At 33.4% G+C, this 22,098-nt stretch overlaps 1 protein-coding gene across 1 annotated transcript; it reads right to left on the bottom strand.

Moving 5' to 3' along the window:
* Positions 1-79: 79 nt before the first annotated feature.
* Positions 80-21,454, bottom strand: LOC108745198. The gene is made up of 7 exons (XM_025981579.1): positions 21,285-21,454; positions 17,477-17,542; positions 14,713-15,032; positions 11,207-11,365; positions 7,583-7,738; positions 1,567-1,849; positions 80-1,412 (listed from the first exon to the last, which is right to left on the bottom strand). The coding sequence occupies exons 1-7, from the start codon at positions 21,405-21,407 to the stop codon at positions 171-173; spliced, it is 2,349 nt and encodes a 782-aa protein (XP_025837364.1). The 5' UTR covers positions 21,408-21,454; the 3' UTR covers positions 80-170.
* Between the last annotated feature and the right edge of the window lie 644 nt (positions 21,455-22,098).

A 22,098-nucleotide genomic window follows, 5' to 3' on the forward strand; every position in this document is an offset into this window, starting at 1 on the left:
TCTATAAGTTTTCTCGGTTTGAAAGAGTGCGGTATTGAAAATGGCGTGTTGTAAGTAAATATAAAACTCATTGCTATTTAATTAAAACAAAGTGAAATTATGTACTGAAATTAAGAGTGTATTAACATTAGGAGATCATTAATATACAGTAAGACTAAAACATTTATTTCTTAAGCATTTATCCTATAAGACGTTCTTGTAGCAGTTACAGCAGATTCTTGTTCTAATGTTTGCGTTTCACCACGGTGGTTTCTCTTCATAGGTTTTCTAGGATCAAAACCAGCAATTGAAATTTGCGTATCCACCATTTGTAAACTTTGCGCTTTATGAAGCGATAATCTAATCGGTTTCTTAGGTGGTGTTGGTCTAGCTTTTTCTCCCCATCTCAGCCTTATGTTTGCATCAATAGGTTCTGAAGTGTATCCGGTGTATTTCTGAGCGCTGTTATTTGTACTTTTAATACTGGTACAATCACTATCGAAATCCAACGATTTGACGCTTCTAGAATCGATAATACCATTGGTTAAACTTGTATTTGTTGTAATTACGTTATTAGAAGCTATCATGTCCAGTTCTTCAACGCTTTTAAATTCTGGGTGATATTTTTTGTCGTTCCTTTGATTCAGCAGTTCGGCTACAGAAGCGGATTTTCTGGAATTAAAGTGTCTCAATATATCTGCGCCGCAACGCTCAATCTTTTCACAGGCCTTTATGTTGTGACCATTGGATTTGTAATACATTAGATCTTCAACTATTTTCGTTGCCTTTCTATAACTATCACTTGCAACTGAGTTATCGGGATTGTTGAAGATTTTTTTGTTCTCAAGTCTTTCTTGTAAATTGCACGATCTTCGTCTGTCTTTCCACTGCATCTCTTTTTCGTTCAAAGATTCGCTTTCTTCATTACTATAACCATTCTGACTGATGTTGGAGTTGTTATCGTCATAATCAAAAGACACGCTATTGTTGCAGTGACCATTACGGTAATTCATCTTGCTACTGTCTTTGTAGTCTCTTATTCTATTTTCGTAAGATTTATTTATGTCACTGGTGCGCTCTTTGTGTTTGTCGAAACCGTTTTGGTAAACGGTTCTGGGATTATTTTCTTCGTTTTGTCCTTTATGCTGCTTGTGCCGATGTGTTTTATGGCTGTGACCTTTACCTATAGGAGTTGATATTCCGTTACTAGAGAGACTGCTTTTTGGACGATCCTCGTTCAGATTGACCAAAGCAGTTAGGTGGCCCTTTTGAAAAACTTGAATTGCGGTACTGCAGCTTTGCGAAGCAACGGTACCCGGTGGCGCATTAATATTAATACTAGTGACGTTTTGTTTTGTGGTTGTTGATTTGGGGGCCAGCTGACGAATATCTTTGCCATCAAGTTTTTGTTGGCGACTTAACAGTTCAGCAACCTGAAATAAGAATAAGATTAACGAAATATTCGTATAATCTCATGTTGTTACGCCTCCGTTCCAAAATGGCAAAAATGGAACACTACTAATCTACATTTATAGCCTTTCATATCTCATCATGCAAAGTCCAAAATTTTTTTTTGTCTCCACTAACCTGTTCTTCTAAATATGATATTCTGTGTGTAAGTCTGATGTTGTCTGCAATTAATCCATCTTTAATTCGCTGGGTTTCTTCTGCCCTTTCTCGAACCACCCCCAGTTCACTTTTTAAGCTCGTTATTTCTTCGGGACTATCGCAACTTACGGACAGGTTCTTGTTTTCTTCAAATTGCCCCCGAAGAAGAACAATCTGTGCAGGATCAGGTGCTGCAGAAAGCAGCCTCTGAAGGTCTTCTCGACTTTTGTCCAATACGATTTTGCCATTGACTTCCACTAGTCTGCAAAATTATTATTTCTACCTAAACTTTTTCTTTTTTTAACATTTCATCTTTGTATATTCTGATTTATGAACTAATTTGAACAGTTTGATGGACACAAAATGATTATGTTTTTATTATTATATATCCTACGGGTGCGAAACATGGACAGTGGGCGCGGCGGAAAAGAAAAGGTTAGAAGCGTTCGAAATGTGGTGTTATAGGCGGATGATGAGGATACCGTTAGTAGAAAAGGTTAGAAATGAAGAGGTATTAGAAAGAATAGGAGAACAGAGGACTCTGTGGAAGTCAATCAAAAATAGGCGAGATAGGTTGGTAGGACACCTTCTTAGGCATGAAGGTCTAGTCAGAGACATATTAGAGGCAGAAACAGGAGTTAGGAGGGGTAGAGGTAGACCTAGATTAGATTACTCTTCGCAAATAGTTAACGATGTGGGTTGTTCTAGTTTTAGGGAAATGCGAAGTTTAGCTCAGGATAGGAAAGAGTGGAAGTACGTGTCCAACCAGTCTTAGGACTGACGACCTTATGATGATGATGATCATACAGAAAATATAAAAAGATAATCATTTTGTGTCCATCAGACTAATATATATATATGAGACTCATCGTTTTCAATTAAAATTCTTTATAAGGTCACATTGATGGCGTTTTAATGCATAAACAAACAGTGAAACTACATTTACAGCGTAGAGATCAGTTTACATGGCGTCGTGGTGCGAAGTACCTAGATATATTTCATATTTATTGTAGAGTATAATCTTACGAACAATGATATTGCTGAGATGATACAGTCTCAGTTTTATAGCTATTATTATAACGGGCAGTTATACAGAAGAAATTTGATCTCTGTAATAGGAATGTATCTCGTAAAATGTCTCTGATTGACGTGTGAACAATTAAAATTACATATAAAAACAATTTATGGTGTAAAGCGATCTTTTAACACATTGCAATGAGTTTAATCTATTAATCTATTCGAGTAGAAATAATTTTTGCATTTCACACTGTCTTTGTCAGTACCTACAAAGTCTCTGGTTAAGTAAAATTTAATACATAATTTTTTTTTGGGAAAGAAATGCATTAATTCCTTATTAGGAAAGTATTTTACCACTGCATGGTCACCTTCGGCTCGAATGGTCATTTTCACGCAACGGGTGTTAAATTGGGCACTTTCCTGATAATAAACACTTAGTGGGATTTCTTGTTTGGAAGACTATGTTGCCTTTTCTTATTTTCGAAATCAAGAAAAATCGTACTTTTAGGTCAGGGGTATGGTAAAGACTCGTATACGGGATGGGTCTCGAGAAGAAGGGACGGCTCCCTTGTTTTCCGTTTTTGCCTTTGGCTCTGGTGGCATTTTTCACGCGGGAGGGAATGTCGTGCATTCTTCCTTTGGTACATTTTGATATTTGTTGTCTTTTTCAAAGTTTCAAAGTTCAAATTTTAATTAGAGTATTTGTCTTATTTTCCTCAAAATAATATTTGTAAAGTTCTCTATCGACGTAAGTATGGCACTGCGTATGGAACTTCACTCGAAATTATTACCCTACCCTTTAATAGTTTCTTTGCTTTTTGCGAAAACGATCAGCTATAATTTACTGACAAATGATTGACGGATATATACGAGTTCCTATTTTACGATATTTTTCTTGATTTCACAAAATGAACTGAAGATGATATCCTTTCCTAATAAACGATAAAAGAGATTTCTTACACGGAAGGGAATGTTGCACTTTTGTCCCTCAAGTCAGAGACTCAAAGCAATATTTCTAAAATTAAAGACAATGTTTCATAAAAAAGGATTTTCCTCACGGGAATCATGTTTCACTTTTAATTGTCCTTTTTTATATATGTATACATATGCTATTCAAATTACAGAATTTCATTTGATAAAAATAAAACATTATTTAATGGTGCAACAATTTAATTCAACCGACAGGCACTTTAAAACAACGCATTAGATTTTATAAATGTATATTTACGGTAAATGTAATCGAATATGCAATCTCCATTGCAGTTATGGGAAAGTGCACATCGTCGTTACAAGATACATTGTACGAACGCAAAATGAGCAAATAAAAATAACGGATGCGTTTTGTTATGTTTATAAATACAGGTTTTTCGCTTACATGTGCAACAGAAATAGATAAACAGGTAGTTTTATAAAAATACTAGCTTTTCCCCGCGGCTTCGCTCGCAGAAATTAATATTGTTTCTCCATAAAACCTTTTAACTCCCAATTCACCCTTACAACGTTTTAATTTTACGTAATGTCACCATCTTAGATTTCAAATACAAGCATAGCAACAACATTTCATCCTTAAGGGTTGATTTTTAAAAATTGCCAAAACACGTATTTGCTTAATTTCAACAATGAGCAACCTTCGAGTAAATCCGAGTACAAATAAAATATACCCCATGGAAACGTTGCAACCTCTTTTCATTTGATTAATAATATCAAACAGCATATATACCAAGTTTCAAGTAAATTCAACCAGAAATAAAGTATGTCCCAAACAAAAATTTGCAACACCTTTTTACCCCCCCCTTTGGAGGTTGAATTTTTTAAAATGTTGAGATAGGTCTTTCAGAAATTAAATGAGAGACCATTAAGACCAAGTTTCTAGTAAATCTGACCACAAATAATATATGTTCCTTTCATTTAAACATTGCAACTCCTCTTCATCACTCCTCCCCCCCACGGGAACGGGATAAAACGGGAACTTATGTCCGTCTCCTGGTTGTAAGCTACTTCCCCCCCCCAATTTTCAGCCAAATCGGTTCACCCGTTCTTGAATTTAAAAACAAAACAATAACATACGTATTGGGATCCGTCAAATGGGCATACACCATCTGGTGGCAAAATTTATAACTCGAATGAGGGAAAAATTTAGATAGGAACTGTGCACGCAAATTGTAAAATTGTTTATTAAAATAATAAAACACGTTAAAAAAGTAAAAATTTTTTTGATGATGGAGTCGACGAAGTTTTCTTCTAAAGTTAAATCAAATAAAAAGTTAATATGTTCAGTGAAAAGCTGCAATAGCACTTCAGACATAGATCTTCACTCTTCACCTACATTAACTACTTTCCAATAAAAACTAACCGTTTTATATATGTAAAAAATATATTCGGAAAATTAGAGAAAAAAGTAAACTAATAGAAGCTTGGATGAAAGCAGTAGGTATCAAAGAAGTGAATTCCGGAATAAAAATTTGTTCACGTCATTTTAATGCACATGATTATATTTCAGCAAGTATTTACCATCAGCCATAACCTTAATATTTAAAACTAGAATCATACTAAAATTATAAAGTGAGAAATTATTTATTCCTGTGTAATTGATTTAACACAATTCTAATGATACGATATAAGTATTTTGAGGTTAAGAACCTACCTGCTGCAATACAACAAAGTTGCAATAATGTGTTTGCAACGTTCTCTTAAATCGGCTTTGCACGTGCAAGTCATTGATATGATATTGCTTAAATCACCCAGAATCACCTCACCAATTATATAACGTGAATCACTTTTTAAATCCGAAGTTTGTAAAAAGTAGGCAGTAAACTTGACGGAATTTGAAGGCTAGCTTCCGGATTTGTTATTTCCGAATTTTATAATGTGATTGGCATTAAAAACACGCTCACCTTCAACGAAATTTCCTTTCCGAGGCTTTGTGTCAGCCCAATCACATATTGTGTCAATACTTATCATTTTATCGTAATTTAAAAACTTGGAAATTGCACGGTACACTATAGGAACTACTATAAATTTTCCCTAATCGGCGCCATGTTTTTAGGCTCCTCCCATTTGACGGATCCCAATACTATAAGTTAAACCTTAACTTCAAACCTATAAGAGCGCAGCTATGACAAGCGGAGTCTTATGATACTTCCCCTGCAACAAGAAACTTTTAAATTCACAGTTTTTCTTCTTTCGTTGACGTTTTTTGTTTTAACGTGTTCAATTTCTTCGGAATATTTTGTAGTTTTGACTTATTTTGGATTTAAGGATTAAAAGCAGTCGTCTGCGAACTTTTAGAAAAGTTCCTTCGCCGTACAGCAACTGATACGTTTTTGTTTCAAAGTTGATGCAGGTGTTGTACTAATAGTGCTAACAGTAGTAGTTATTCGCTATGTTATTATATTGCTCCGGAAAATGTAACAACGTCGCCGGAAGCGTTTGTTCATTGTGGTATGGCACCAAACCGTGACGATTGTTCGTCCATGCTTCCGCCACAAAAGGCAATGAATGACAACACCTGTAGCAAGTAGCATCCGCAGTTACATATTACTTTAACCCCGCTTTAACGATATCATTTGCGTTTGAAAGAGATGAAAGTGAACTTCAGAAATGATTCAAAAATTAAAGAGTTCAAGAATGAATCAAGACGTCAAAAAAAAAAAAACGGATGTACTTATTAGGTACAGATTTAGTAATAACAACCGAATTTGTAATCGAAAAACGCAAAAAAGTGTGTGATTCCTGGAAGAATCTGAGAAAGTGGGATGAAATTATTATTAGTTTCAGTAATTAACTTGATTGTTTATACAGAGAATTAAGAGAAATTTAAAATGCCGATTCTATATCAGAAATAAAGCAGTGTTTGGTTGGAAAGGTACGGGAATGTTAAATTTTTTATAATGGTTTTGGAAAGTGATAACAATAATTGAACGAAAGATTTAAATTAAGTTTCATATTATCTGCGTTTTTGTAGAAATAAAATACATGGGGTTTCAGCAAATGGAATTAAAAATTCACCGGTAGCGATCGCGATCACAGAATTTGCTTTATACTTTGAGTTCCTCAACCGGGCTTGTGGTATACCTATCGGGTAATTTTGCAGGAAGCCAATTTTTAATTAGATTTTTGAAAGGTGAGATTTTCTTCGATATATTTTTAAATCCTTTATAACAAAAATACTTCCTTGAGAAATGACACTCATTCAGTCTGTTAGTCTGCACGTATGACAGTCCACAGCTTGCAATTCTTGACTGATTTTGGTGATTCTTGTGTATGAACCAAATTACTAACAAAAAATGAACTTTTGGACTTTTTGAAAAACTTTTGAATTAAGTTGTTCCGGGGGTAACTGATGTTTCAAATATTTGTTAATATTTTTATGTATTTATTATTGTTTTATTCATCAAACCCTTCGGGAATTATGTTCACTAGCTCTATTAATCCCGCTGTTTTTGAAAAAATTAATTAATGTTCTGAATTGCGCCAGTTTCGTGCTCTAATCTGCTGCTTCACAAAATTCGTTATCAATAAAAAAATTGGTGCTCTAATATAATTTTTTCAAAAATAAGCCATTTTTGGGTTAGGTTAGGTATGTTGTGGAAAAGAAAATTTCACAAGAATTATTTCAGAAATTTAGTGGGATGGTTTATTTTTGAACCAGCTATGTTAGTGCTTCAGCTTTTTTTCGTTAATAACAAATTTTGAAGATTAGCACATTACAGCACAACACTTTTTTTTGCAACGTTTTCGAAAATGATGGGACTAAATCACAGGGAACTTGGTAATTTGACTGCACGACCCTGAAGGGTCACACTTGTTTCGTGTTGTGATTGAATCAGCTTTTGTCTATTTTAATTAATCGATCTCAGAGTCGGTTAACAAAAACCACTACCCACTTCCTGAAGAAGTGTCGTTAATGCTGTAGGAGGTTAATGAATCTCGCCCACTTGACACGCATACAATGTAAATTGAGCGAATAATTTTTTACCTGTCGCCTTCTTTAATTCCTGTGTCCTGCAATGCCCAGTCCACCCAAAGTCCTGCTTGTTTTTCTTTTGGACCGGCTCCAAATTTAGGATTGCGTGGATCGAATTCCACTTCAACAGTTAAAAGTCGAACGGGAACACCAAGGTTAGTTACACACCTGCTCGAAGATAATATATTAATAATTCATCGAAACCCTTATTAATGGTTACTTTGTAAATAAATATAGATATATATACATATGTGTATGTATGTAGCTACATATAAATAAAAATTCAAAGAGCGTTTTCATCACTTGTCACATAAATTGCCTAACGAAGCGTCCTGTTTGCCTACCGCTTTAATGTAAATTTCAGTTTGTGTAGGATTCAAGAACATCATTTAATATAAAGAGGGTTATACAGGGTGTTTCGGTAAATATAGTCAAATACCGTTGCGTAGTTAGTATGGAGTACTTTTGGCACTATATGCTACTGTTTGTGGAAAACGAGGTACAAATACACATATGTTCATAGCGCTTCCCCCATAAAATATTAATCATTGGCCTAACTACAGACCCTATATGTCCGAACGACATCCGCTGATTTTGATATTTTCAAAAGGAAGGCTTATTGCGTAACCAAGCTTTCAAGCTTTTTTCAATATTTTGTACAGGGATTATTAACTTTTGAAAAAAAGAAATTATTTCTGTGCTCACCAGAGAATTTGGAAATTCAAAAAAAGATTATTAAAGCTTAGACCACAGATCTGTCCGGGTGCGAAACGTGGACAGTGGGCATGACAAAAAATAAAGAGTTAGCAGCATTTGAGAATTGAGATGAGTTGTTATAGGTCGATGATGAGATAGATACCGTATATAGAAAGGGCTAGAAATAAGGAGGTTTTGGGATACGTAACAGAACAAAAGGGCGTTGTCGAAGTCAATAGGAACAAAGATAGATAAAATAGTAGGACGCATTTTGAGATGTTTCTTTCTTGAATTTTATTTTTGCTGAAAATCACATATAAATTTAGATAAAACGAGTTTCCTTTTTTACTTGATCTAGTTGTTATTAAATGTCTTGGAATTGACTGACTTGATTAAATTGTGTAAATTTTATTGCTTAAATTACTTTAATATAGATTAACTTGACAGATTAATGAATTTCTTAAAGTAAATTATTCTTGTTTAGTGTGTGATTGAAATTCATCGGTTGACTTGATTTGAATAATTCTTGGTTAATGTTTGACTCGAATTGAATAAAGATGATAAAGAAATGGTGCATATTTTGTTGGAATTATTTTCGTTGTGCTGGTGGGATCCAATGAGATATAATCGCTTTCTACGTATGACGACTGATCACCCACTTTTCATTAACTTAAAATCTGATTGTAATTATGAATCCCATCAATCGATAAAACAATATTAATATAATTTTTATCGATAGTATTGAAATTAGTAGAAACAGTTATCTACATTAACCAAGTCTACGTTTAATTTATCTGGCTAGTTACCTTTTGTACAGCTGTACTAGTTTTAAATTAACGTTTCCGGTATACATAATATAAAATTAAATGAGTAACGACGTTTCAATCGTTGTTTACTGTGCAAAAACGTGTTTAGTTGTTAAGTTTCCTGGAAGTGGGTGTATTAAACAGCAGATACGTATACCACTGTGAATGGTGGTCAACATTGTAAATCTGTCTATTGCACACGTGTTCGCAAAAGTTGTGGTAACAAAGGATCAAGAAATATCCATAGGCAATAATTTTTGTTCATTTCGAAAATGTAATACATTGTAATTCCATGTGTTTGTAAGCCGTGTCAGTAAAAGCGAAGTGCTAATGTACGAATATATCGATGGAGAAGGAATGCAGTCGCCTACTCTCAATTATTACTCAGTGTACTGCTCAAACTGTTACATCAACATGATCTTTTAATTTAGTACAACAATAATGTAATAATTATGATCATAGAGCACGCATAGAATTCCGTAATGCAAAATATGTGAGTGACATTGGGTGTTATTCACAAAATAGGGTGTGTAGTAGTTTGAAATGCATCATAAGGTGAGTAGAATCTTGTGAGTGTCTACTTCCTTTTGTTGAGGATCAACTCGCTCTTAAATACTGATTGTAATTTTTATATGTTTAAAGGAAGTATCTGTTCGCACTACTGAGTGCCTACTTTTAAAAAAATGAGTATCCTCAGTAGAAGACTCATTTCCAAAAGGTAGGACTTTATATAAGTGAATCTGCTATTAATGAGAATCCGATTTTTAAAAGTTGGCATTCATCGTCAGTAGTGTGACCAAAAATCTGAATCAATACTCAAGGGCGAGTAGATCATCAAGAAAAGAGAGTAGACATTCACAGTTTTGAGACCCAGCTGAGTGTTTAGTGTTTAAAGTTAGCACTCAGTACTCAGTACTCATGTATGCGTACATAAATCTTAATCACTACTCAAGGACGAGTAGATAATCAAGATTTCAGACTCTGCTGAGTGTACTTTCAAAAATAGGCACTCAGTAGTATGACTACCCTCATTGATGCATACGAAAATCTAAGACATTACTCAAGGAGCGAATAGATACTCAATAAAAGAGAAAGGAGACACTGACATGTTTGAAATTCTATTGACAATTATATGAATTTCAAATAAACTGGCTACATTAAAGTGAGAGTAAACCAGATACTCACATTTTTGCATGCATAAATGAGAACAACTATTTACAGTATTGAGTGTATACTTTCAAAAATAGGAGTCTCCTTAGTATCAGGCTTAACTTCGCAAAAGGTGGGAACTTATTTGTTCGAGTCTTGATACTAATGAGAATCGAATTATTGAAAGCTGGCCTTAATCATCAGTAGTGAGACCAGATATTCTCATTATGCATTCATAAATCTGAATCAGTATTCAAGGGCGAGCAGATCATTAAAGAAAGAGAGTAGACACAGGTTTGAGATTACTGAATGTCCACTTTCAAAAATAATAGTCTCTTTAGTATCAAATTTAACCTCCTAAAGGTGGGTGTTTATTTGCTTCTATCTGAAACTAATGGGACTGCTATTTTTGAAAATTGGCACGCAGTAGTGCGACCAGATGTACTCATTTTTGTATGCAAAAACCTAAAAATGTGAGACTGCGCGTTCAAATATATGGATACCACCAACTATTGCAATTAAAGAAATTTTTGTTAAACGAACTTTTAATTCGTGAAATCTGTAAGTTATTTTTAGAGAAACAAAGCCTAGCTACTGGAGTAGGTGTAAGTCAAGACTTTTTGGCAAAAGTGCAGTTTTTACAGTTTTATTAAACACATTATTTCACTGGAAAAACTAAAACTTTGTTCAGGGTGTGTTACGATTAATAAATTTCACTAGTCGTAACACGTTGTGATGGGCAGAAAATTATACCACCTAGCTACTAGACTACATGTAAGTCAAGACTTTTTGGCAAAAGGGCAGTTTTTACAGTTTTATTAAACACATTATTTCACTGGAAAAACTAAAACTTTGTTCAGGGTGTGTTACGATTAATAAATTTCACTAGTCGTAACACGTTGTGATGGGCAGAAAATTATACCACCTAAAGATATTTAGACATACGTCCCAGATGGTATATCGATCATAAAGTGGTCAGTGTTACCTGTATAGCGTGTGAGCGTCTGGGGCGCTGAATCTTCTTTCGGCCTCGTCGAGACAGGCCTGAAGCGCCCTCGCCTCCTCTAGCAGAGTCAATAAATTAAGCTCTTCGCGACCCAGCTGGAATTCCAACTCCGCCTGTCGGATTCGCACGTCGATGTTGCTGGAACGACACGTTGTACATAGAATTTATATAAATTTATACTTAGGTGCGTCTCTCTATGTAGAGGTATATACCGTGCAGATAATAACCATACGTGCTGTCTATGTAACCGATTACAATATCATGCTGTTTGAACAAGTTCTTCGAGATGGAAGTGCCCCATGGGCGGTAGGAACGAACGAAATTTAGCATTTAGGTATTTCATTCAAAAGGTTATCAGCGAAGACTTGTACATTTGTCTCGAAACTGCACAAAATGTTTTTTTTTATCAAATATAGTAATACCTATTTCATATCAGAATCTGTGGAGTGCCTTTATCAATCATGTCGCGTTAAATCAGCTTAGCATCCCGAGTCAAAAAATTGGGACTCATTTTGTCCTCAGTTGATCTCAATAGAATTTTTAGGGATATTTCAAACTACAAGACTCAAAAGTCTCATTTTATCCGCGGTTTTCCCGTATCAGGACAAAATGAGACTTTTGAGGAGTAAAGATTATTTAGGAAACCTCATTTTGTCTTCAAAAAGTCTCATTCTTTTCTTGTTGAGGTTAAATTGAGGACTATTTTGATTTGCCATAGGATTGCAGACACTGAGAATGAAATGAGACTTTTTAGAATCCAATGTGATGAGTCTTATGAAAACTTATTGAGGTATCTGAGATTAAAAACGTCTAAATGAGGAAAAAATGAGTCTAAATAGTTCATTTGAGGATAAAATGAGTCCCAATTTTTCGACTCGGGATATGAAAGCAAGTATGAGAAAACATCGGCAAAAAATAATCCGATAGAATCTACATAGTTCGAATGGTAATAATTTGTGCAATTCCGTGAATAAAATACAGATTAAATGCAGTTAATGAAATTTAATTAGAATAAACTTAATATAATAAACAGAGCGACAGAAGCAGAGGCTGTACTCTGTATCGGGTCTCCTATTCATTTCCGTATTCCAGTTACGCATTTCTTGTAAAAATTATGAATTACGGCAAATTTAGGAATTTTAAAGTTTGTCATTTATTTTTTTTATGAAAAGGGACTTCCAAAAGAATGTATGCTTCGAAGCCCGAATGTCCAAAATATACCAAAATTGATTTATAACTTCCGGTCCCTTTTAATCAATTTTTAGAATTGAACTCCACAAAATTTCCTTCCTTTCGTTTGTTCAAACCACAAAAGATGAAATGATCCACAACATTCGTTTTTTTTTAACGAATTTATGTATTGGACGCATTAACTTTTGTTTTTTCCTGGGGTTCAAGCAGATTTAAATTTGTATAAATAAGCGCGCCAAGGTGTGTGATGTTTCGACGAAAATGTGTTTTTTCGAAATCCAGAGAAATAATTCATAAACTTAGAAAATAACTTCTTGATTTATAATTTCCAGTCCTTTTTAACCAGTTTCAAATTTGGACCTCTAAAATGTGCTTCTCTTATGATACAATTTGTATGACATAAAAGCTACAGGCAGTTGTAACTTGCATGAGATGACATGTATTTTGATGAAAATGCGTTTTTGCGAACTCCAAGCATAATTCATAGCTTCTTTTGTAACCAATTCAAATTTGGACTAAATTCCACGATGTAGTTGTTCTTAAATCAGAAAATATGCACCTATATTTTTATCTTATAATTTGCATTTTTTATGTGTAATAGGTATACGTATACCTTATGTCTAAGTGTCTACGTAAGAAAATAGTCAAGAACTAGTTCATTTTGTGGTCGGTTTCCTGATAGTCTTTCTTCTCATGTCACGTATTTGATATCAAATGTGTCATTATTTATGTGTGCATATCTAGATAATAATTTGACGTGGAAGAATTGCTACATTAAACATGAAATATGAGCGCGACTGAATTACTCAAATGCATAACCGCGGCCTTCCGAACGGCATAGTATAGACAGAAATGTAACGTTAGAGACGCTTGTTTGCTTTCGTGGTTATAAATTACACAAGAACAAAGTAGTCAGAATGTTAATACAAAAATTTACTCGAATTAGTTATAAAATAGACGATTCATTTTGGATATTTCTACTAAATACAATTCATTCTTCGTTTCTTGTAAATTTTATAATAATACAAGCCGGATTACCCTCGCTTCGCAAAGGAAATATTGGTTATCATTCGAGAACATTCTCGAACCTTCTAAAACATTCAGGTATAGATCATTCAGGAAGAATCTGTGACATTCCGTAACGTTCTGACCAAATGTCGGAACTCAGTTACAGATTCTCTATATATACAGTCTTCTAGAGCGATAGTCTTTTAGTTCCAATATTTTTGAAACTAACTCCTGCAGCTGAAAGCAGACACCTTCTTCATGGACAGTGATGGAATGTCATATAACTAACGTGATCATTTATTTTTTTACTCAAAACGGGGCATCGGTTTATTTACGTCAATTAGCAAGTTATTAATAAAAAACAAAAAACACGTTTTTTAATATTTTTTATCTACAAAAAGGTAGATTTTATTATAAATTAAAAATATTATGCAACATAATATTTATATTTGTCAGAGGAACAAATTCTTTTTAATATACGTAATGGTAATGCTTTTAAATAAAAATAAAATTCTTAGCATGTCTTTTTATATCCACCTTATAGTTATCAACATCGCCTTCATAACTGAAATCTCTAACTGGGTTTTTTCAGAAGTCCACAATTTGTTCATTTAAGAAAATACTCTTTCTACTGACGCATTTATTGCAGGCAAACAAAAAACATATTCAATTAAAATACAAAAGCTATGTTAAGTTTATGTTGAATATTGTTGGCGTGAATGTGTTCGAATACTTCCACACTACGAGTTTCTATGGAAACATTTAATTAATTTAATTAAGTTGAAAAGCCAAATTAACTGACACGTTGATCGAACCCCATAATTTTCGCGCGATCTCAGAAAACGGAACAATTATGTGTCCCGGAGAATTTTTTGGGAACAACGAGACCGATAATCGAAAAAAGGGATGGTCCCGTTCAAAACGGGACGCATGGTTACGTTGCATATAACCCATATGAGGTAAAGCATACAAATAAAAGTACCATTAAGGACGGTTCTTTAATGAGAGCAAGTGATTAGTTGCATCCCAAGATATTTTTAATCAAAATGAGTCAAGTGGCAGCTGAAAATGAGTGTTAAAGTTAAAGGTAACCTTAAGTATCTGTTCAACCCTTAACATGACATTGAAGGAGGGGAAAGTTGTATGTAGAAGGTTTTTAATGCCACAAAATACTTATCAATTAAGCAACTGTTTTGGTCTGCTCATGACAAAATTCAAAAATTAAATTTTTTATACTTTTCAGAAGATAGATCTCATGTAAACGACTCAAATAGTATTTTCCTTACTCTGAAATATCCAAGCGGTCTAGAGCCATTTTTAGATTCTTTATTGCCAGTTTTTTCGCTTCAACTTCCGACTTTAATGTAGTAAGAGCGTTATCAATTTGCGCTTTTTCTTTCTCCGTAAAGGGTTGGTTACTATTGCACGATTCTCTAAGTTTTAACCCAGGCACGATGAGCTTCACATTCTGAAGTGCATCGTCCTTTTCCCTTATAGATTTTCTTAAAGCTTCGACTTCACCGTCTTTTGAAACACTTGTACGAAAAAGGGAGCCACTTTTTTTTCGTCTGTGAGAATTCGACAGAGAAACCTCTATACTGGCCATCTGTAACAAATAGAAACTTTGAACGTATATTACACTATACTATACAGTACATAAGTAAACAAAGAAGAAGAAACTTTTTTAGATTGTATGTTATAGTAGTATTTTTTAATTAAACCATTGCATTAAACATCAAAAAAATACAATTTTATTTCGAGCGAACGAATGCGGAATATTGGTTTAGTTTTGTTAAATACTTTTACACGTCCACCATGCAGAACTGCAGAGAGGAATTACAAATTAAAACAAATACTAACGCATATGCTTCTTCATATAACATAGCTTCTGAAGCCTGTAAAAATTACTCCTTTTGGACATATCCACCAGGGGTCACACCTGACGCGTGACGCGTGACGTTACGCTTTTCGGTTTTATATCCCAGTAAATTTCTTTCCTACCGTCGATAAAGAAGTTTCATTTGAAGATTTAACGTGAATGTAATGTTAATGTGTACTAGTTATAAACAAAATCGGTTGATATGTCAATGTATTATCAAAACTACAATGTAATCGTCATTTTCGCCGATTTTAAACGGACAATTACATCAAATTAAACATTATCTCAATGGGAAAATTAATAAAATTAAATAAGTAAGTGGTGTGGGTGTGCCTCTATAATTTTACAAGGTAAATTACTTTTTACAAATAGGGGACTTCATCAGAATTTTGAGAATTCTTAGAAAGCATTATGTAAAAGTAATTTATTATTGTTGTTATTAACGTTTACATGATAGTATCGTATGTAAGTGCCTGTGTATGTGTATATGTTGTGCTTTCTTTGAGTAATAAATAACTGACTTACAATTAGTACCGCACACGTTGAAGAGTAATGAAGTCAATAATACCAGCAAAGTCATATATCATGGCAAAGAGCATTATCTTGTAGGTAGGCATAAATCGTAAGAGTTGTAAATCGGTTAAATTGCGAGAAAAGCGTACGTGCAATTTTACTGCACCGCACAAAGAGATTCTCAAATGATTTGTGCTCATTACAATAAAGTACGAAAGACGCGAATGTCAAATACGAACGAGTGCTTAAGCACTTGCAGGACACACCAACGGATACAAACAAGGATACCGAGACGTTGTCAATTTTCTCCGTTTAACTACAATGGATGAAATATACTTTTATATGTAAGCCTTTCGTCTTATTTAGTAAATGGCATTTTCAGATCTTCATCATCATCATTAGATCGTCAGTCCTAAGACTGTTTGGACACGCACCTCCACTCTTTCCTCTCCTGTGTTAGTCTTCGCATTTCCCTAAATCTACAACATCCCATATCCTTAATTATTTGCGAAAAGTATTTAAATTTAGATCTATCTCTACTCTTCTTAACTCCTGTTTCTGCCTCTAACATGTCTCTGACTAGACCTTCATGCATGAGAAGATGTCCTACCAACCTATACCGCCCATTTCTTATTGATTCCCATAGAGTGCTCTGTTCTCCTATTCTTCATGGTATCCTCATCATTAGCCTGTAACACCACATTTCGAACGCTTCTAATCTTTTCTTTTCCGTCGCGCCCACCGTCCATGTTTCGCACCTGTACAGCGCCGCGCTCCAAACATACACCTTTAACAATCTTTTTCGAATTTCTAAATTAATCTTTCGCGAACATAGAAGTGACTTCTTTTTATTGAAAGCGACTCGACCCTACGCTATCCTCTGCTTTATATCCCTACTACTCCTTCCGTCTTGACTTATCTGACTTCCTAGATACCTAAAATCAGCCACTTCTTTTAATTTTTCGTTTCCTATCTGTAAATTCTCTCTTTCCCTACTTTTTCTTCCCTTGCATACCAGTATTTTTGTTTTACTTTTATTTATTTTCATAAAATACCATTACCATTTTATTTAAAGCTGTCTCTAACCTCTCCTTGCTAGATGCTAATACTGCTATATCATCTGCAAATCTAATCATACTAATCTTTTTCCTCTGTATATCTATCACTACAGTTGTACTGTCTTTAATGATGATGATCACGTCTTCAATGTATAGATTAAGCAATAGCGGTGGCAGTGTGCACTTCTGTCTGACTCGCTTCCTAATATTTACTTCTCTACGTTGCAGTTCCAGCTCTATAATTGTCTGTTGCTCTTTATAGAAACTAAGTATCACTCTTCTATCTCTGTAACTCATCCTCTGATTTTTACGTATATTTACCATCTTGTCCCATTTAACATTGTCTAAAGCTTTTTCTAAATCTGCAAAACCTATGTACGCAGAGCTTAGGATGATAATATTTCATTTTATTGTACTTTCTGTACAATACTTGGTAAAGAGATCATTTTGAAAACCTCATTATTTTTCTCTCATTTTTCACGAATTTCTACTTAAATTATTTGTCGAATTGATAAAGGTACATCTGAATTACATGCATTCAATTAATGTTCGATTTATTTTCCTTCATTGCCGAATATGACAAAGAATATATTATCTCACCTTTGCTTCCAATGTTTCCAACTGAGCCATCCTGGGCTGAAGAATAACCGCCTGCTGTAGAGTTGTCTGTAAAACAAATGTTTAGATTCACATTCAAGTTACAGTAATTCTTGGTAGTTTTCAACACATATGTGCATACGTACAAATATTATTAATGTCCTACCTTCTTGATAATTAATTCTTATATGTTTTTTTTGCATGTTTATTTTCTGTCTACCAAAAATCGTACAGGTCACACAGTAAAGCAAAAATGATAAATTATTTACCTATGTAGTTTTTCAAAAACTATTTTTTAAGAAATTAACTAATTGAAAAAATCCTTTAGTTTCAGTTGCATTTAACATTTAAAATACATCTATTTTGTATTTTACATTTGTAATAACAAATCGACAATGTATTTGCATTTTGTATTTAAATACTTTTAAAGACCATTTTGTACATCTCTAATGGTTAAGTTATTTCTTTGTGGTTTCGTTATTTTACAGAAGAACCACTAATGCTTTAAGACGTGTAAGGATAAGTGCTTCATACTAGTTTATTGCATTTCTGTAAAATGCAATTGCAAAAAGTGTAACGGCAAATTAAAAAAAAAGTTACAAATACCGATACGGATGCACGTAACTAAGCAAGACAATATGTACCTTCTTCTCAGTACTGTTAAATGGCGCTAATGGTTCACATAGAATTTCAAATGAAGAACGGGATAACACCATTTATATAAACCAGAAAATCTGTAAACTCTCAGAAAAAACTTGTAATTGTTTTTACAGTCTTCTTTGTTTTTACATATCAGCATATGTACAACAACAACAACTGTGTCTAATGCGTACGTAGGCCATTAGAAGTTGTGTGTAATTTCAGAAATATTTAGAAATTTCCCTTACAAATGAAAATTTTAAATTTTACCGTTATCGGCCACCCAGTGAAGAAAAGTAAAAACTAAATTCATATAAATATATGATAATGGTTATAGTACTGACCTTATCAAGCAAATGATAAATAAAAAACACAAAAAAGTATTATGTAACCAATTCTATCGTAATACAACAAATACAACTGCCAACAAATTCTGTTTTATTAATTATATACCTAAATTGAGTTTTAATATTCAAAATAGATTACAAAAACATAACATCAGACCAATATTAGTAAATAAAATGAATCTGGGTTCTCTATTAGTAAACAATAAGGAACGACAGGAAAACATTGAGAAAAGTGGTGTATACGAAATTAAATGTAAAGATTGTGATTCTATATATGTAGGTCAAACGGGTCGTTCAATAAAAACTCGTTTGGTTGAACATCAAAAAACAATAGCACAACACTCAAAAAATACAAATTTAGTAAACCATTTCATACAAAACAAGCATACATTAGATATAAATAATTTCAAATTGCTACATACACAAAGTAAAGGAAAATGGTTGGATTTATTAGAAATACTAGAAATCACAAGAAACAACAATAACAAAATTTTATTGAATGACCACATAGATTTTGGGGTATCCCCATTATTAAAAGCTGTTACTGGTAGAAGAGATTCATAATAATAATACTAATAATATCTAGGTAGTTCGTTCCATTTAAAAGAAGAAATTTACTCATTTAAGTTAGTTTACAGTATAACTCTTTGATAATGGCATAACAGCCGAAACATATAGTGAAACAAAACCAAGTGTTGTTATTTCATGAATTAATATAAATATATAGTCTGACTTTCGTTCGACCATCTTTTATTAATTGATAATGTTTCATTGTATTTATCTATGTCTCTGTCCACATGTTGGATAAGCACTTATTAGATGTCTACAACACTACCTAATAAGTAAAATATCCACATTAAACAGCACCACATGAGTGAATTATGATAGCCTATGAGAAGATCAGCGTGTTCTCAGCATCATATCTGTAAAATAATAGGAGATACACGAGGCGATGCTGGAATTGTTTTACTATTACCACAGCCGTAAATCTTTCTCGTACAATTGCTATTAAAAACAGCCTGTTAATTCCACGGGAAATTCGCTTATGTATTTATGGTAATTATTTGAGACAGTTGCGTACAGAGGAAGACGAACATTAAGTAGGTAATTCATAAAGTAAAACTGAATTCTGCAGGAAGATATTAAGGATTACACTTTAAATTTGCATATTTATTCGTAATAAGCTGTTTAATTTGATTAACAGGATTTATGTAATCATAGTGGAATTATGCACTTAAGTTCCTTATAATTATCGACATTAATAAGGGGAATTGTTTTTGTAATAAATAGAATAAAGTTATTTCAATAACTTTTTTTCTACTGAAAGATTAAAATGAAAATTGGCTCTTGATCAACAATTAATTGTAACTACGATTTCTAATTTATTAGCTCTCATCAACATGATGTGGGTCGTTTCGATAAAACGCCTATTTTAATGATTGCATTATTATTGGTTAATAAATTACGCCCTTGTTAAATTAAATGTAGGACATACGTAAACCCAACAAAAAAGAGGGTGGTCATTTTCGAAGTAATTTGCGTGCAGGATAAACAACCAGAAAAGTAATTTTCGACATGTTGAATTTGAATTTTGCTTCAGAATTGTCCCACCATATTAAAATTTGAAATACAGTGTAAACTCTATATAACGACACTTAAGGGACTGAACATTTTTCGGCGTTATAAAGAGTGGTCGTTAAATGGAGAGAAATAAAAGATATNGATTCAAACGTTGAACTCGCTAGACGATTTTCACAGTCAAACGCATTAGAATAATAATCGTCGCTTTACATGGAATTTAATAGACTAATTTGTCTCATAATTGCATCTTCCACTCGCGGAAATACGTTAATGCCATATGCGGAGTAATTAGAAGTTTTTTCAATGTATATCATTCTACGACGAGTATGTTACATACCGTAAATGGCGACAGTAGTGTACATGGATATGAAAGTTTTTTAATTGTTTCTTTCGATTCACTAGAAAGTTTATTTAACCTTTAACTATAAATTAAACCGCAATGGCATCTTGAATTTAATTTATTTTGATTAGGCTATTTTTGTTAAGCTAGTTACAATATAAAAACGGAAGTAAACGGCCTTTTCTATTCGTTTTACTGCTGGAATATTCATTTCCTTATTGAGTATTCTTGAAATTATAAGCTACTCTTTTGAAATCTAATTAAAAATACGAAATAAACATTGACCAAATATTCTTGGAATTTCAAAAAAAAAATCGTAAATTTCTTCGGAGCAATTTCGACGTTTTAAGGAGTTTGTCGTTAAATCGAGTGACGTTATAAAGAGTTTACACTGTATTTCCACCTCAAAGTCCCAATAATGCTAATTTGACTCGTTTGGTGTTGAAATTAATGTTGCAATTCGTTGGGGCAACTCTGGGACATATCTGAATTTCATGACGAATATCCTCTTTGAGTATTTACTTCCTAATGTTGTTTAGTTGCGCTTCCCTTTTCGAGAGCGTTTCTTGTTTGAAAGCACTACTGTTAGGTAGAAAGAAAGAAAAAAATAAAGAAGAGGGTATATTCTATATACATTTTTGACGGAGAACTCGAATTTTGCCCAATAATTACCTTGTCACATTAAAGTGTCGAAATATTCTAATCTCAAAATCAAACAAGCCAAATTAGAACGAATGAAATTTAGAAATTAGGAATTTGAGAATTCCATGTGCTTAATTTTGAATGCTTCCCGATTTCTTTAATAAATTTCTTATGTTTTTGTTTACTTACCAAAGATGTCAGCGCTTAAAAAAAATCAGTTGCTTACTATATTGTTTTAATTACAGATTCTTCTCCTACTTACTAGAGACCGCGATCGTTGTCCCAACAATGGAGAGTTTAAGTTAGGATCAGGGTGCGGCGGAGGCCTTGGAGGACGTTTCAATCCCGCCTGGCTGCTACGAGGCCTTGAAGAGCTTCTACTCATTGGGCCCACTGCTTTCTGTTTTCTGAATAACTGAAACAAAATGAACAACTTCAAAGGTAGGAATTTTAAATTAATTAAAATGAAATGTATGAATAAGGTGTCCCACCAAAAAACTTAACAAGGAACCCTCGTCTCAGCCTTTATTATTGCTGTGACGCTGAATTTCGAATAGGTATATTTTCCTTATTGCAAAAATAATCAAAATAGGGGTCAAAATTAGGTCACATACTTTTTAATCTGTAACCAAAAGTTGATGGAAAAATCTTTGTAGGTACCTTCTAAGTTTGCAGGATTACGAATTTAAATTAACTCGTGCAGATAATTAGTTTTTTAAGGATATGAAAAATCTTTGTTTTGCAGTGCTCTTATTATTTATTACTGAAGGAAGGTACGGAATTCTCGGCGCGTTGATTGTTCAAAGACAATTAAGGATACTAAAAGTATTTATTTTGTAATGCTCTTATTATTTATTATCGAAAGAGAAGCCAAGCAGATAATGAGTTTTCTAAGGTACGGAATTCTTGGCACGCTAACTTTTCAAAGACAATTAAGGAAACGAAAAATCTTTGTTTTCCAATGCTCTTATTACTTATTATTGAAAGAAAAGTCATGTAACTGTAATATACTCTGATATTTTCCCAATTATTTATTACTATGTTTATGATCATTTCAACCGTGAACTTTATAATGA

The sequence above is a fragment of the Agrilus planipennis genome, unplaced genomic scaffold (assembly GCF_000699045.2).
Source record: "Agrilus planipennis isolate EAB-ADULT unplaced genomic scaffold, Apla_2.0 scaffold38, whole genome shotgun sequence".
Lineage (NCBI taxonomy): Eukaryota > Metazoa > Arthropoda > Insecta > Coleoptera > Buprestidae > Agrilus > Agrilus planipennis.

Coding starts and splice junctions, on each gene's coding strand:
- LOC108745198 (XM_025981579.1), bottom strand. CDS start 21,407: ATGAGTAGAAGCTCTTCAAGGCCTCGTAGCAGCCAGGCGGGATTGAAA. Junction 17,543..21,284: donor GACAACGATCGCGGTCTCTA/GTAAGTAGGAGA, acceptor TTTGTTTTACAG/ACAACTCTACAGCAGGCGGT. Junction 7,739..11,206: donor GACGCTCACACGCTATACAG/GTAACACTGACC, acceptor ATCTTCGAGCAG/GTGTGTAACTAACCTTGGTG.